This window comes from Glycine max, chromosome 15 (genome assembly GCF_000004515.6).
Source record: "Glycine max cultivar Williams 82 chromosome 15, Glycine_max_v4.0, whole genome shotgun sequence".
NCBI classification, from domain to species: Eukaryota; Viridiplantae; Streptophyta; class Magnoliopsida; order Fabales; family Fabaceae; genus Glycine; species Glycine max.
Window position 1 is genome coordinate 11,257,128 of NC_038251.2, and position 17,184 is coordinate 11,274,311.

The 17,184-nt window shown below is 31.2% G+C and overlaps 2 protein-coding genes and 1 long non-coding RNA gene across 5 annotated transcripts; 2 read left to right on the top strand and 1 right to left on the bottom strand.

The window, feature by feature from the left end:
* Positions 1-2,940: 2,940 nt before the first annotated feature.
* LOC100791177 (pectinesterase inhibitor) lies at positions 2,941-5,759 on the top strand. 3 transcript variants are annotated; one of them, XR_005888818.1, is made up of 3 exons: positions 2,941-3,884; positions 4,204-4,285; positions 4,548-5,759. XR_005888818.1 is itself a non-coding variant. In XM_041010019.1 (2 exons), exon 1 carries the CDS (start codon positions 3,303-3,305, stop codon positions 3,867-3,869), a length of 567 nt encoding a protein of 188 aa, XP_040865953.1. In that variant the 5' UTR covers positions 2,941-3,302; the 3' UTR covers positions 3,870-3,884; positions 4,548-5,759. The 3 variants fall into 3 exon arrangements, 2 of the variants coding, with proteins under 2 accessions (XP_040865953.1, XP_040865952.1); XM_041010019.1 differs by lacking the exon at positions 4,204-4,285; XM_041010018.1 differs by lacking the exon at positions 4,548-5,759 and having other exon boundaries at positions 4,204-4,301.
* Positions 5,760-5,912: 153 nt separating this feature from the next.
* Positions 5,913-11,055, bottom strand: LOC100811193 (uncharacterized). Its single transcript, XM_006597629.4, has 4 exons — positions 10,845-11,055; positions 9,463-10,338; positions 8,527-8,671; positions 5,913-6,255 (listed from the first exon to the last, which is right to left on the bottom strand). Coding segments are annotated over exons 2-4 (666 nt in total). The 5' UTR covers positions 9,983-10,338; positions 10,845-11,055; the 3' UTR covers positions 5,913-6,254.
* On the top strand, positions 6,502-6,998 carry LOC121173620 (uncharacterized). The gene is made up of 2 exons (XR_005888819.1): positions 6,502-6,621; positions 6,656-6,998. It is a non-coding gene; the product is annotated as an uncharacterized lncRNA (long non-coding RNA).
* Positions 11,056-17,184: the final 6,129 nt, after the last annotated feature.

Below are 17,184 nucleotides of genomic sequence, written 5' to 3' on the forward strand. Positions count from 1 at the left end.
TAAGATTGAAATCCGAAATCTTATTTAAGAATATTGAATATAATATTACTTGTACTAACGATTTATTAGTGATCAAACGCTAATTTTTTTTCTAGAGGTAGATGATACCAAAAGGATTAATCGTTGTCTTTTTATGAGTTTCAGATATATTTTTTATTGTTTAATATTCTTGATTGTTATTTCTGGTTTGGACTCTGGGATTGGATTATGATTTCTTTTATAGTATCACATTCACACCCCGGGTATGAGAAAAAGATAATGGTAAAGCACATTAACAGCAACACGCCACCTTACTTGAAAACGATATGAGATTTATTTTCGTCAAACAGAGATAATTTTCAAATACGGAATTGTATGGGCCGGGTATAAATGAGTGCATATAGTATTATTATTCTAGGATATACATCTTTTGCTAAAATAAAATATGATTTTGGGTTTTCAAGATATTTTTAAATTTAATTTTAGTCTCTGCCAAAATGTTGTTTACTTATTTAGAATTCTATTAAAAAAGAAAGTCTTTGTGTTTTTATCTGGGTTGGCTTGAAAAAACACTTTTCCTTATTTGTAATGTAACTTTATTAGACATAGCTGTTTGTTTTATGTGTTAGTGGCAGGTGTTTACGTGCTAGCTAAGCTCCAAGTCATAATAATTACGATTACGCAACACTTGTAGATTCTTTGATGTTTTTTCAATGTTAAACTCAACGGACTCTCACTCACACCAAATTTTTTGCGTTGAAGTTGAAAGGTGGTAAACCAACTCTGTCGGCCAAAATCTTGTATGCATCCAAGCTGCAAAATAAAAATTCTTACAATTTTATTAGATCCGTGTTTTTTTCTTTTACATACATATATTTTTTTATAGAGTAAATTACATTAATTGTCTACGAAGTTCTGTTAAATTGCATAAATTTTTCCTATTTTTATATACCCTAATATACAATGACACATATTTACGCAATACACTGACCTCTTTTAATTGTTTGAATATTAACATTACACTAGGGTTTCCTATAAAGGAACTTATTATAAATGTTAAAAAAAAGTAGGAGTGCGTGTATAATTTTACAAAATTTCAGGTATAAATAATGTAATTTATTCTATTTTTCGGATAAATAATTATTCTTCAAAGAGTAAAAATTGTAATTTAGTTCCTAATTGGTCGGATGAAGGGTGGGTGTGGAACATGGTTTTTTTGAATTGGAGAGGAGTGTGGAAGCCACGAAGATGGAAGTTGAAGATAGATGGTGATGGCAACAAAAGAACTTCACTGTGAGAGAGGCTTATAAATCTCTGGGGTTAGAGGCATTTGGAAGCTCCGTGTGCCTTCAAAAGTCAGTGTTTTCCTTGGGAAAGCATCTCATGAAATTGTAGTGTTTTCCTTCTTACTGGTTGTTTGGTTAGCCTTAGAATGGGGTTCTTTTGTTTATGCTTGCATGTGATGAATTATGCTGTGAAAGTTTCTTATTGTATCCCAGGGATCCTTTGTCACTAACTTATGCACCATGCTTTTGTAACCCGCTAGCTAGCACTCATACCATTTCTATACATATTTACAAAAAATATCTATAATATTTAGGTAGGAATTTAATTCATCATTAAGTTAGACAACAAGAATAATTATTTCATTTTTTACGCATTCAAAAACTAAATTACAATTTTTCATTCTTTTAAAAATTAAATTATTATCAATTTACATATTTAAGAAACAAAATGATCATTTACTTTTTTTCTTTGGAGATAAATCTATTTAGATTATAGGTATTCTTCATTGAAAATACCATTTAAAATAATTCTATTAGATTGGATGAGATTATTATATGCGACAAAATTTTCTTTTCAAATCTATATTTATACTATATACAAAGTAAAATATTTTTAGATTGGAAAGCTCCACATGGCAATCTCTAAATCCATACCCGAATGTCTCTCTCTCTTTTTTGCTTTCAAATTAATCTATGAACAATTATGACATGCAAAATTAGGTAATAATTTTTATTTTATCTTCAAATCAACATTATTCTGATTGAGTATAATTACACAATCAATTTATGCATGATTAATGTTGATTATTTTTTGTTTTGTTTTATTGGAATTCTTTATATATTTCCATGCACCACAAAGAAATCTACATACTAACTTTCTTACAAATTTTGGGGCACACTATTATATTTTATTAAAATAATTGTTTCTTTTAAATAGGACAATAGCTTAAATAAATGTGTTAGAACTAACAAGAATTGAAACTCTCTAGGAGAGAAGAACAGAACAGTGTGGGTCGTTCTTGTTAACTAGCACATGTCCTAGGTGCGCTAGTTGATGATTCTGCTTTGAACTTTGAAAAACAGAAGAAATTGGTGTATTACACGTAATCATGGGGTGGTTGTTTTAATGAATGAAATCTGGCTAGCAAAACAGTGGTCGTGTCTGTCTTAGGTCCTCTCTTCATTCTTTAGTTCCAAAAGAAGGGTTCAACGAAGAGAGCATAGTCTAGAAAGTTCTCAAATTTGGCATCTTGTGGTAAAGTAGGGGACATAAAAGAAGATGTGGCATTGACCAATAAAGCCAAGTGAACAAGACACCCGTGAACCAAGGCTTATTTAACTTTAAACAACGTGTAGAGGCAAGGCCAGCCCATGGTTAAAAGACAATCAGCAAACAACAAACCTGACCATTTTTTTTAAGGTAAAAACTAAAAAGACTACAAAAATGCACATAACAGAAATAAAAACACCGACAATATCATTTAGGGGTACAACTATTTTTCCTTATTTCCAATTTTTAACGCATCTAACCATTAAATTAACTTTAACAATCTTATTAGATTACAAGTGTGAGGTGAAATCTCACATTAGGCAAAAGTGAAAATGTGGAGCACCATATAATTGAGTAGAAGATCCATAAATCTGAGTCTTAAGGTTTTGGATTAAAGTGTGATGTGAAATTTCCTTATGTGGTAACTCGTGGTCCACCGATGTAAATCTATTCGATGTTTACTCTCCTCCACATTGACATAAGGTATCATTGTAGGATACAAGTAATCTCCACCATTCATTGTGGAGGTGGAGTAGTATAAATAAGGATAGTGAGTCAATTTTGTAAATACATGCTTGAGAAAGTCTGAATTTTCCCAACAAATCCTTCTATCCTACAAAAAACAGTAACAATCCTATACATTCTCTGTTCTCATGTGAGGTATATATGCCCCCTAAGGACTGGCAAATGATCATTTAGTGAACCTAAAGTAGGAGCCAAGAAAGAGCCTAGACCATTCTCATTCCCCTACCCTTCACAAGAGAAAAATGAGGAGGATCCCAACCAGTGTGTCTGCTTTAGCAATTCACATTTTTCTTCTAGCTTCTATTTCTATTCCCTTGACACAATCCCAGCCCTCTTTCCCATGGAAAGATGGGAATGGCGATTTGGTAGACCAAATATGCAAAAAGACACCCTTTTACGACCTTTGCAGCTCGATCCTTCACTCAAACCCTCCGAGTCCAAAACCTGATCTCAAAGGGGTGGCCCTATTGATGGTGAACAACATTCTGGCAAATGCAACTGACACACTGAGTTACATTGAGGGGCTGATTAAGCAGACCTCAGACCGTGAGTTGGAGCAAGCCTTGGCTTTTTGTGCTGAGTTGTATATCCCAATTGTCAAATACATTCTCCCACAAGCTGCTGATGCCATAAGCCAGGGCCGTTTTGGCTTTGCCAGTTACTGCATTTCTGATGCTCTCAAAGAAGTGAGTAGCTGTGACAAGAAATTCTCTGGTGCTGCACAGGCACCCTTAGGGGACAGAAACGACATTGTGCAGAAGCTAGTGAATGTGGCTGCGGCCATAGTCAAACTACTTCTAAAGGGCTGATTCCATTGCTTGTAGGTAATAGCACTTAGTAGTTAGTACTAGTTGTATTGTAGTACTCTTATTGAATAAACATATGATTCTTTATTGTACGTGTAGTGTGTACTCTGAAGCAGCTCTTTGTTGACGACCACTCTGCTTCTCCACTAACAATTTTGTTGTGTAAGATGCATATGAATGCAACTCACATAAGACATAAACCAAACCATCACGGATTTTTTTTTTAAAAAACCAATCATTATTTTGTCTTTTTTCTTTCTCTTTCGTTCATAATTTGGTTCTACTAAAGACATTATATGATACATGCAGCTAATATCAGCTAATATGTCACTTATAGGTGATAACAACATATCAAAGCGGCCATGTTGTCTTCCAGTACAGTATATGGACAAAAAATTAAGTGTCAAATAACTTCCAAGGTAATAAACCTTCAAGTGAGCGGTTATAAGCTGTAAAATTAGACAACTTAATCAGTGGAATTTAGAACAGGATAATTTCATAATTCTCTATTATGAAATAGGGATTTGAGGAAGAAGAAAATTAGTATATGTTGAATTGAGTTTCATATGAAAGATGTCACTAGTGTCAATATCCCATCTATCTAGGCCAAGCAGGTCGCTTCCTGTTTGTTAGTATTATTTAACTTTTAACCCCTATTTATTTATTTTTTTTGCTTGCTAGTCAGTCCTTCCTCCCATGCATTGCACGTTCTTCAGCAAGAGAAAATGAATGGAGGAGAGTGAGCGGGTGCCTGCTTTCTTGGATATGCAAATACGGAACAACAACAATGTACGTTGCTCATGAATATTTTCTCCGGAAAAAAAAATATTTAAGTAATTGATTCCTTTATCGGTGTGGCTAGGGCTACTGAAAAAACCAACGTACACTTAAGTAATTGATTACTTAAATATTTAAGTAATTGAAAACAATATACAACAATCTTACCTAATCGAAATAAATGATTCAAGGAGGAAAACATTGATTAATTTTTCAAATCTATGATGATTAAAAAATTCATTACAATAAGTTATGTATTTTGAAATGACCACAAACATTTCATGTAGATTTCATGAAAAAAAAAAGGCAATTGTGTTGCTAGAGATGGGAAAGAAAAAAAAGGAAGCAAGTATGAAGCTTAATTTTTCTCCTTGCCTACACTTCCATTTGTAGAATTAATCAAATATAATATTCATATAAGATTTGTTTTACCGGGGTTATAGTAGATTCATCATGCATAGATCGGATATATACTTTCAATTATTAATAATTTTCATTGACTTCTCATTTACCTTGTCTGGTTATATTAACTTACTTTCATTATTATTTTAGGACTTCACTCTCACCATTAACACTTTTCTATCAATCCAATTAACTTGATATTCTTCATTTAGATTATTTTCTTCTTTCATTTGATACTTAGGCGTTTACCAAAATCAAATATAAGATTACTTGTAATCTAAGATATCTTTAACGTTCATCTTGCATAGTTTTATCCTTAATTATTTAATAGCTTTAATGTGAGCAATTTAATTTTCTGCTAAAATAAAAAAATCTAATGATTATTATAAAATTAAATCTTCAATCAACAATTCACATTTTTTTTCAAATGAAGTTTACTTAGAATATAGATAGATATGGACAAAAATTATGTGTAAAATAATTTTCCGATATTACACCAAAGAGTTATGACCAATCACACAAAGGAATTTAACACTATACTTTAACCTAAAATCTTAAAGTTCAAGTTTATGGATCTTCTCCTTACTTATATAATGTTCAACTTTTTACTTCTACTTGATGTGAGACTTCATCTTGCACTTGTACAATAAGCTGTATAATTACACCACTTATTAGACTTTAAAACAGGATAATTTCATATTTCTATTATTAAATTGGGATTAGAGGAAGAGGAAAATATTGAATTGAGTTTCACTCGTCCAGAATTTTCTTCTGGCACAAAATGAGCGTTGTCACAAGTGTCAATGTCCTATCTATCCGAGGAAGCTTCGTATTTTTTTTTCTTTGCACAGCAAAGAAGTATGTATATTAATATGTGAAGTTGAATGTGTCATAAGAAGTGCCAAAATCCAACTTAGAATTACAAACAACATACTAACATAGAAGTTTTTGTAAGGAACCAACTTCATAAACATGCAGCACGAATATCCCGCTCATCTATTATGCCTATGCCTGTATCAAATCTCATATTTTACCCAACCAAAACCCACCCAGCTTACTCCACACTATTATGGCATATGCTGCAAGCACTCCCTAGGCTGAAGATTCCACGCATACAGAGAAGAATCAAAACTTGGCACGTAAGCTTTGGCCCAAGTCCATGCTCTATATTTAATTTCTTCTATTGGATTGGGAAAAACCCAAATTCCACCTTAGCCAGAGATAAAACTATGTTAGAATATATAAATAAAAGACAACCTTTATCCTATAAACTAACTTTTGAAATTGAATTATACTCAAATCTACATTCTAATTGAAAAAACAGATGAAGCATCGTTTCAACGCATTCACAGCAGAAAACACATCTGAAATCCACGTCCCTTGATATGATGTTTCTTTTTTCCAAATTTTCCATGATTTGAATCCTATCAATCGCAGTCCTCCAAATGAAACCCTTTATTTTTTAAGGAATGGGCAATTTCCACATTTGTTGATTAAAATCAACATACCCCTCACGTCACGCCTCCCTTCACCCACGCTATGCGCATCCTTTGTCACCACCAACCCTGCCGCTAAGGTCCATGGTCTTATGGATTAACCCTGCCGCTAAGGTCCATGGTCTTATGGATTAATAATCTGTATAGGTTATACATAAGGATGTTTTGGGTTTTTCATCCTAAATGTTAGGTGTACAAGAACAAATGCTGGATGTAAGAAGAAAAAGCCATACTCCCCTCACTTACAACTTTAGATACTTTTTCTTGAAAGCACCCTAGCCCATTTTCGAAGATATCACAATTGACAAGAATATCACACCACCATTGAGACCCTTTAACCTTACACTCACTCCCCACAAGAGCATCCATGTTATAGAGACCATATTTCCTTACCAAAACATCCCTCCAAAGACCAACTCTCTCACTCAAAAGTTTCCATAACCATTTCCCCAAGAGCGCTTTATTAAACAACTCAAGATTTTTCATATGAGAGAGGAACCCAACAAACTTTTAGAATTAAGAGCATGGTGCTCTAGGCAAAACAGGTCGATTGTCACAGTATTATTTTGGTTGATTGCTAGTCAGACCTCCCATATATTGCACGTTACTCAGCAAGAGAAAATGAATGGAGTGAGCAGATGCAAGGCATAAGTTTGAGTTGTTAACGAAAATATGGTTAGTTTGAGCTTTTTTTTTCTTTCAAGATTTCGAAATACTTAACAAAAATATATAAACAACTGCTTTAGTATTTTTGGTAGAAGTTAAAAATAAAAAAATAAAAAATGCCTTGTATGAAGTTATTTTAAGTTTAATCAATCAAAACTTTATCGGCTCTTGGGTCTTTCTAATTTATAATTTTTACAATTATGTAATGGGACCTGACATAATGTTTAACAAAAGACTTTTCTGCAAAAAGACTGAAGTGATTCGAAATTTTTGAAAATCTATCTTTATAATTACTAGGGGAGACAGAGAGAGACACTTACCTCTTTACATATTTTAAATGAAAATAAAAAAAATAAAAAAAGATTTAGAAGTTAAAAAAAAGTAACTAATAGTACAAGAGTAGAGGATAATTATTAAAAAAGAAATAACAAAAGTTTAAAAATTAATAAAAAAAAATAAAACGATCTAATGAAATGTCTCCACCAAATGAAAATATTTTATCTTTATTATCAGTAAATATGTCTGAAACTGATTAATACAGGTTGCTCATCCCTATTTATAGCCATTGATTTAAAACACCTCCAAATTTATCCACTTAAGCATGTTAAACGTATCCAATTCGAAGTTGAACTTTACTTTAATTTTCCTTTTGGGATCCCAGATGAAGCAATGTCACGTGTTCATGCTAGTAATAAAAAGTCAAAACGGGCATCACATCAGACAAGCCACATCTGACACCTTTCTTATTCTTAATTGGAAATTTAGAGTGCCATACGTCTTATTTTCCTTTCTGGCAAGAAAAGTAGAAATAAGCCATTTTATTATTCTGAAATATGAGCTTTTTGTACGTAAACTATAACTCCATGAAGCATAAGCAAAAAAAGACACCAGAACATAATAAATAGAATCATAGCTAGCTCGTGGGCTTCAAAAGCAAAAATCTCCAACTCAATATTCATGGAGCATAAGCAACAAAAAGTTGCTGAGGAGTTGAAAAGTAACAACACGTGTTTGGCAAGGCAATGAAGAACACTAGCAGCACCGTTATGGTAATTTAACTCACCCCCAACATTGATTAATATACATAGGGGATAAATTACCAACATGTAAAGAAATGTATATTGTGAAAGTCAAGACACAGAGTTTGTAGGAGAAGCAAGGGAACAGTATGCCATCTTTTCTTTGTTAAATACAGGCAATGACATTCTTTCTTTTCTTTTCTGAATCAGTAATGTGGTTTTATGAGGTAAAGAAAAGGGAACAAATGAGCCAAAGGAGAGGATCATATCAAATAATGTGTGGCATGAATTTGAACTTACTAGTGAGACTCTGAACCAGGAGCATTTGAGTCAACTGCAGAAGGATTGAGTTGGTACTGAACTGAAATTAAACCACCCTCTGATTCTCCTGCAGATACAGGTGATCCCTGGAAACTTGCCACTGAGGTTTTACCGGATGACATGCCTGCAAAAGGAACGTCTAATTAAAACAAAAAATCAAGGAAGCTAAAATGTGGTCACTTGTCAGAAAATGAAAGAAGCAGGATCATAGGGAGTATTTTGATCCCATCTTGCATACTACATTACCCTATATTATACTTTACACCAAAAGTAATAGGTGATTGATTAATAATATTATCAGAATTTATACACCAAAAGTTAAGGTATTATCAAAATATAAATGAAAGGAAACTGAACCACTGATAAGTTTCTTGATTATTTGCAACCCTTTTGCCCACAATTGTGAGCACATCAAAGAAAGAAGTGAGCTAATTTATCCGGAAAGAGAAAGCAAAATGATGATCTATTTATCATAATTCTCTCAGAAACTAGTTGGAAAGAGTGAGTTATTCATTTAGATCTACAATAAGCAGATTGAACCAGAAGGAGCAAAAAGTGATAAGAATGTATTAAAAAAAATACAAGCAAACATAGTTAAAATTACAGATAAAAGCTAAAACCTGATCTGGTTAGCCAGAACAGAATAATCCATGAACAGGACATATCATGGATAAGGAAACAAAAGCTTTATAGTGTATGTGAAACAGAACAGAGTTTTAAAATGGAAGTTTTATCACCATTTCACCAAACATATAACTTAGGTACTGATCTACAAATTTGGAATGGCATAGTTTATGAAACAGAATAGGTAGGCACATGTAGCAATGAAAATGCTAAGTCCCTATATGCTGTAATGCAAATATTATAAATAAAATGCCATATACTTGAGAAATCTACTTTTATCCCAAATGTTACCTTGGAATATTATCACAACAAAGAAGACAACAGTGAAAACCATAGCCAAAAGGCTGCTGGTATTGGAAGATGATGGTGATGATGATTTAACAACTTTCATCTTCTTCAAAGCTTTCATACGCTCTATCCTCGCGCGCTTCAACATGGCAAGTTCAGATATCTCCCTGATTAGCTTATTGTCAGCTGCATCCAATGATGGAGCTTGTGGAGGTCTTGGAGGTTTGGGAGCCTTTTTATTACTGGCCTTTTTCCGTTTCTCCCTCACTGGGGTTTGTTGGGCACGGTTTGCCGAATCTCTCCCCATCATTGGCTTGTTTGTTACTATCATCACATCTGCAGATACTTCACTTAAACTTGGTTCATTGCAGCATAAACTTGGCCCATCATCACCTTTAACAGAACCTCCAGCAAACCCACCAGAAACCTTAGCAAATAATGTCTTTGAATCATCTTCAATTAGTGGCAATCCACTTTCAAGATCAACTTCAGTATCCCCATCCTTTGCACTTCTATGATTCATCCCAAAACCACAAACCTAATCCAACTTCTTGCTTGTTATTAATCTATAAAATCCCCTCCTCAACTCCCCCCAGAAACCTGATCTTTGTACTCAACCCATTATACAAAATGACCTCCTCAACAGATGTTATGTACTAAGGGTTTAATTGATCATGAATCATCAAGACAACTTGCAATACAACTCAACCCCAACTAAGATATCTTCTATATGATTGCACATTACACAGATCCAGACAATAATAAAGTAATTATTAGCCACCAATTTTTTTTATTTTCTTTCCTAAGCTCTATTTTCCCCAAGCACCAGCACTCCTCCAAAATTATAAAAAAAAATGTAATCCCAGGAGCAGACTGACCCTGCACACCAATAGAGACAAAATTCTATCAGTTGAACCTAACCTATTTAACAATCTTACATGATTTTCCCTTTAATATTTTTTAGGGGTATGAGAGAAGAAAACCAAATTCTACAACTTTCCAAAAGCCCCTATTTCAAACTTTTAAACAAAACAGACAAAAAAAGCAATCATCAAATCTTAAGATAAAAAGGAAGAAACATAAAACCCTTAATGCCAAAAAAAAAAGTGGGGTAGTAATCAAAGTAAGGAAAGCACACAAATGGTTCTTAGCCAGAAAAGAAAGCAAGGCCAACACATAACAAGCCAACCCCCCCAAAAACAAACTATACATTAACACCCCGCATTATATATATAAACATACACTGCAACGTGCAACCACATATGATGATAAATGGGCACCCATGAAACCGAAGAAAGTCAACAACTTTAAACTAGTCACAGCCATCACAACAACAATATAATACGAAGAAGTAAAAAAGAGAGCAAAAAAAATGGAATGCATACCTTTTTGCCAGAAGGGGAAGGAAGGGCAGATCCAATGGCGGAAGAGTTGGTAATAATTATTATTTATTACAGAGAGCGAGGGATGAGGAAAGGAGGAAAGAGACTATGGATAGAGAGAGAGATAAGGGAGAAATGGGAAACCAAAATTACAGCAAAAAATTTAGATTTGTTGAAACAAAGATCTCTGTTGATGATTTCATGGTATGTGCTGTCTTCAAAAATAGCATATTTATAGAACAGAGATTGGGGAGGTGATGTAGCCATTATAGACACTTGGCAACAGTTGGCAACTCCCAATTTCACACCGTGGCCCCCCTCCCATGTACTGTTTTCTATCCTTTTTTGTTTCCACTTTTATCCCACTCATGTTTGCCCTGTGTTATGCCATTTTTTGAATGCATATCGTTAAAATGATTTCAAATTCTTCGTTGTCATCTCCTTGTAATGCTTTTTATTAATTTTTTTGTATGGTAAATATTTATTTATTTGAATAATACTACTTTTTTTCTATATTTTTTAAGACAGTAAACATATTTACTTTTTTATTAAATACAATTTTTTATATAAAATATTAGGAAAATTTACAAAAGAATATAATATTGTCCATGATCACAATGATATTAATAATACATTAATGATGAAAAAAATTAATAATGAATTTTTTTTCTTTGTATTATTACTCATGATTTCAACCATAGATTTTTACTTTTGGATTTTTCTGCATCCGTGCATAGTTAATTTTGTATATTTTTTTTATGTGATGTGAATAGAACAATTGAACGTGTCTCAAAGGACTACCAAAAATCATGGTAAAACAAGGATCAAGAAACACATGAATCAAAGAAATAAGTTGTGGTATATTTATTGATTGTAATTTTCTTATATTGATTATAATTGCAAGTTTAAATTTACAAGTGGGTTTGATTTATGTTATGATGTGAGGATGTTGTTGGTAATTAATTTGTAAATATATTTGTAAGTGTTTATTAAATTTTGAGACTTTTGACTCTCATGATTGATAAGGATAAGGCCTCAAAATTTAATTTACCAAAAAATTATTTCATAAGAAAAAACATAATTTAAAATGTAACATGTCGTTGTTATTTGATATTTTCTTATTGATTGTAATTTTGACATATTGAAATATTCTTATATTGAAAATTCAATTGATAAAACTTAGTAAATTGATTTTATCAATTTTAGTCATTTGATTATTGATTGGTTTAATAAGAAGTAGGTTATATTGACGTTTTCAACTCAAAGCTGGTCCTATTACATTTATGTATGCCACCCATAGAGATTAAAATTAATGAGCAACAAGAGGATAATAATAGTTTGCATTTTAATAAAATGTTTAATTTTAAAGAATCCAATATATTTATTACTATAATCTATTTGTGGCTCCCAATGAAAATTAAGTTTGATAATAAGATTTCAAATTTGGTTATCGTAAATGAAAAAATATAATTAGAAAAAAGATAATTATTATAAGTGATTAATCAAGTTGTTTGATATAAATAATCATCAGTAAAATTAGAAAATATTTTGTATTAATATCATGGTTATAAAAATAATAATAAACAAAGGGATATTAAATTTGTTTTAATAGATGGAGATAACAAGTATTATTAAATTTAAACATATACTAAGATGTAAAACATATAGTTAACAATTGCATAATCAACTGGTATGAAATTATTTTATTTTAATCAATAATTTTGAATTCGAAGCCGAATAGCGTTAAATAATTTGAAGGAAAAATAACCTACTATAAATAAATTACATTCCAAATTTCCATTTTTTACTTTTGTTGAATATTGCGTGTTGAGCTGAATACGTGATTGTCAATCCTTAAAACAAAAAAAACACTTGCTTAATTGTCAACGTGATCGAGAAATATAATAATTGTAAAGAATTTGGCTTCAAGGAGATTCACGAAGCCACATGAGAAATGAGCTTTAACAAAAAATATATCTTAAAAATTTAGTTTGAAACTAAAAAATTAATTGAAAGATGAAAAGTTAATTGATAGTTAAAAGTTAGAAGTTAAAAATTAATTTATTAAATTATGTGTTTGATAAAATTAGCTGTTAAAATAATTAAAAAGTATAAAATAATAAAATCATGATTTATTTAAAAAAAGATAACTAAGAAATTTGATAATTATACTGAAGAATAAAAGAAAATATAAAAAGTTATAAATTAACATTTTAAAAATATTATTTTAAATAACATTGAAAAAATCGTTAAAAATTATCAAAAAATTTATTTATTAAACAATCAAACAAACTTTTTAATTATTAAAAAAATTAAAAATTAATTAAAATAACTTGATTAACATAATCTTCATATTGAGCAACTAATTCCACAAGCCTATACATAAAATGCTCCATATATCTAATGTACTTTTTTTTATATTTTAAATATATTTTTGTTAGTTAATTTTTTATATTAATTTTATTAAAAAATTAATAAACTTAAAATGAAATTTTTTAAATAAAAATGTATATTAATTTTTTTATTTCTTTGTTTATCCCCATAAATATAAAGAATTTTATTTTTAAATTTTACAAAAAAAATTGATTATTTTTAATAAGTTTTAAAAATTTTAAATAATTCTTTTAATAGTACAGCAAGTATCTAAACATCTCACACTACATGTCACCTTAAAGTAATTATTGACCTGGCCTGTCTACATACATTGTACGTCATTACTAAACTAATGATATTTTTCTTAAAAATGTAACATTTATGAGAATCAAAATAAAAAACTAAAGTTCGATATACTTATAAAAACTAAAAACATGTTTAAACTTAAAAATATATACCAAGGGTATAATTTAGGATACGTGAGTGAATTGTTGTAAACTTTTTATTATTTGTCTTTGGTTTTTATGGATAACTTTTATATAGAATAAAAAAAAACTTAAACATACATATAAATGTTTAAAAAATAGTTATAAGATAACATAAAACAAAAATGAGATGATACCTCAATTATGTAGAGAGTTCTGCAGCCCTACATGTGGTGACAAATGTTACTCTACACACTTCAAACAGGGTATTGAGTATGGTACTCTGTTAGAAATAGGGATTATGGTCGGGTCTAATAGCATACAGGAGTGGAACCCACCCCTAATACAGATGTAGGTCTTGGTGCTTCCTAACTCTTATGTTCCATTCATCAAGATGAATTTTACAATTTATTTGAAATTAAATCAAATCTAACTTAATTCCTGTGGAAAGTATATGAAGTTTTTTTCAATAGAAAAATTATTTTATTAGTGTAGTAACTGTGCTACAATTTAATTCCCACCCCTGCTGGAGGACCTTTTATTTAAATATTGATCTGCTAAACAAATAAAAGCATAAAATATAAGCAATTCAGAAAGATACTCATTTGATTTGGCTATAGATTTGAAGTAAGAAGGAAAAAGAAGAGGTGCCGAAAGCCATTAGAAATTTAGAATTAAGCTAGTGGCCAGAAATTTAGATCATTAATTCATTTGTCTTATTACTACTATTGTACCCACAAAAAAACTCTGAAGGAACTTGATAGTTTATATGCTTGGTTGACCATTGTTTTCCTCATCTTCCAAAGAAACATAGAAACATCTACTATATATGGAGTCATTTTTCCCATGCTTTGTTTTTTTTCCCTTTTTATATGGACACCCCTCTTCAGGATTTTTCTAAACTAATCAACAGGGGTCCATAATATCAATTCCAGTTAATCTAATTTTTCTCAGTATTCTTAATATAAAATTAGATCCATCCGCAAACTATTTCAACTGCGTGTTCCATATAAATATAATATATGATTGATTGTCATCATGACCTAAAACGCGTGGTTTATTATTGACTAGTTTTTGATCGATTAAGATCCTCTAAGGTAAAGGGTTTTGCATAATCATGTCTCATGTGCAGTTTGAATCCACGCCAAAGGACAGAGCTACATACGCACGTGGGTGCTGATAATTAATACAAGATTTGCCAGGCCCCAGCAAGACAAAGCTTTATCTGCTATTCTGCTTGCCCACATTAGGATAGAAAGTGCCAATGCAACAAGACAAACAACTTAAACTTGCAAAATGCATTTGACCCTTTTATTAAACTTATATTCTTCAATTTAATTTTTTATTCACAAATCTATATACAATCAAATAATTTTAAATAAATTGAACTAGAAAACCAATTTTAGGATGAGTTTTTTCAAACCTAAAAAAATCAACTTTAAAATAAGCATTTTTATATAAGTTTTAAGAACCAAATAAGATTTGTTTCTTAAAATAAATAAAAAATTATTTTTTAAAGCGTAAATATTTAGACCAACATAAAAAAATAAATATTTACTTATTTTATTAAAATAAACACTTATTTTAGCAGATAAATTTAAACAAATTATTCCTTTAAATTGATGCAAAAAATACTATTTTGATAAGAAGATCACTAATCGAGAGATATAAGATTACTTTAGTGATTAAAAAAAAATTAAGAGAGAAGGGAGGAGAGATGCTGAGTTTGAGTTCCACCAATTGATATTTTTAACAAAACTACTATTTTTTTGATAAAAAAATATCACTAATCCTAGTACATTACAAAAGTTGACTTCACTGGTGTTCAAGTGCTATTGTTATTTGTTTTGGTCAATAATTTACAAGAATATGGAAGCACATGTAACCTTGTTCTTTCGGAACTTGCACATGTAACCTGCATGTTTTCAGCAATTAAAAGAGAAGTAAATCAAGGAAATAATGGTATAAATAAAACTTGAAAATTAATGGCAGCACCACTCGCGGGCTTAGAGGCTAATACATAATGGTCAACATTTTTCTCCTTGATCACGCCCTTGTCGATTCTAGCTTGGTAGAAACAACCCTGGAATGTAGATAGAATTATTATTAACTTGTTTATTTCCAAATTAATCTAAGTAATATATATATATATATATATATATATATATGATAGCAAAACTTCTAATGAAGAATAAATTGTGGAACACCAACGCAACAGCACAACCACCCCATTCCTCTTGTAGTTTCATTCTCAGTTTTATCCCAAGAACAATTTGGAAATCCACAATAACACTTCTTGAGTTTATAAATATAACGGACAACATGAGTACTATCAAGTTGCAGGCCCACCTAAACAAATTGGAGCTAGCTTTTGTCATGTACACATGCACACACACAATCAGTAATTAGTTTTTGTTTTGTTTTTCTTATCTCTACCATCAAAGGAAACTTCAAGATATGAAAAAATCTAATTGACACTACCAATTATTTTATGCATTCTGAAAAAGGGCAGAGTAACAGTGGATCATGAGACAAAGGAATAAAGTGGACTTAAAACACAAGCATGCACATGCACTTTCCAAATATTTTTTTTTTTGCTTTTAAACTATTAGAAATACGATTAAACAAAATATTATAAGATTGTTGTAATAGAGATTTCTAACCATAATCATATTTACTACTTGTCAACTTGAGTAGCAAGTTTAAAAATATGAATGACTTACTCAATATCACCATCATCATCAAGGGATTCTAATTGATTGAACATGTAAGTTATTATAAATTTTCTGACATTATTTTCGATTTTCACAAAAACTAACCACTGAACTGGCAGGGGTTGGTTAGTTTGTTTAGCAATAGGTGATGTAAGCTAAGGGGAGGCTGATCTGTTAGGCATGACTATATTTAGGCTCGGAGTTATAAGTTTAAATTCCTCTGAAAAACAAAACTAACAAATTAACAACTAATATTTGGTCGACAAAAAATGATTGTATTTAGGCTGGTTGGCTAGGGAGTGTGGGCTTCAACTGAGAATTGAATCATTGGGGACAACCGAGCAAGGATTGTGAATTCTTGAGACGACCTAGGGTCTGGTAGTATTTTCTGAGTTTGCTTGTAAGAGCCTTGAGCTCCTTCTCATTTTAGGAATAATGCAGACTCAACCAGAATATTTTCTGGTGTTCTATCAACTAACAAAGGTCAAACACCTCTACCCTTCCATGCCTGACTCTATATAATCCACCAATTAGGGGCAGTAAATAAGAATTAAGATTTAAGCAAATTGAGTCTTATTTTGGAAAGTTGTTACAGAAGCTAAATTGCAATCAAGAACCCTATTATTATAATTTGTAGCAGAGGTAACAGCTTTCTCAGTTTCTGCCAAAGAATGGGCTATCACATAAGTTCCACCAACAGGAAGGTCCACATCTGTTGCATGGATTGGATTGAAATCAATCAGCTCTGCAAACTCAGCTTTGCCCATGACAGAGATTGCCTGTCAAGTAAAACAAGAAAAAGATGTAAGTCTAGGTACAATGGACTGGATA

What these genes read in the sequence shown, in the direction of transcription:
- LOC100791177 (XM_041010019.1), top strand. Translation starts at nt 3,303, where the DNA reads ATGAGGAGGATCCCAACCAGTGTGTCTGCTTTAGCAATTCACATTTTT.
- LOC100811193 (XM_006597629.4), bottom strand. Translation starts at nt 9,982, where the DNA reads ATGAATCATAGAAGTGCAAAGGATGGGGATACTGAAGTTGATCTTGAA. An exon ending in TGTTGTGATAATATTCCAAG is followed by an intron (nt 8,672 to 9,462) that starts GTAACATTTGGG and finishes TTCCTTTTGCAG; the next exon opens with GCATGTCATCCGGTAAAACC.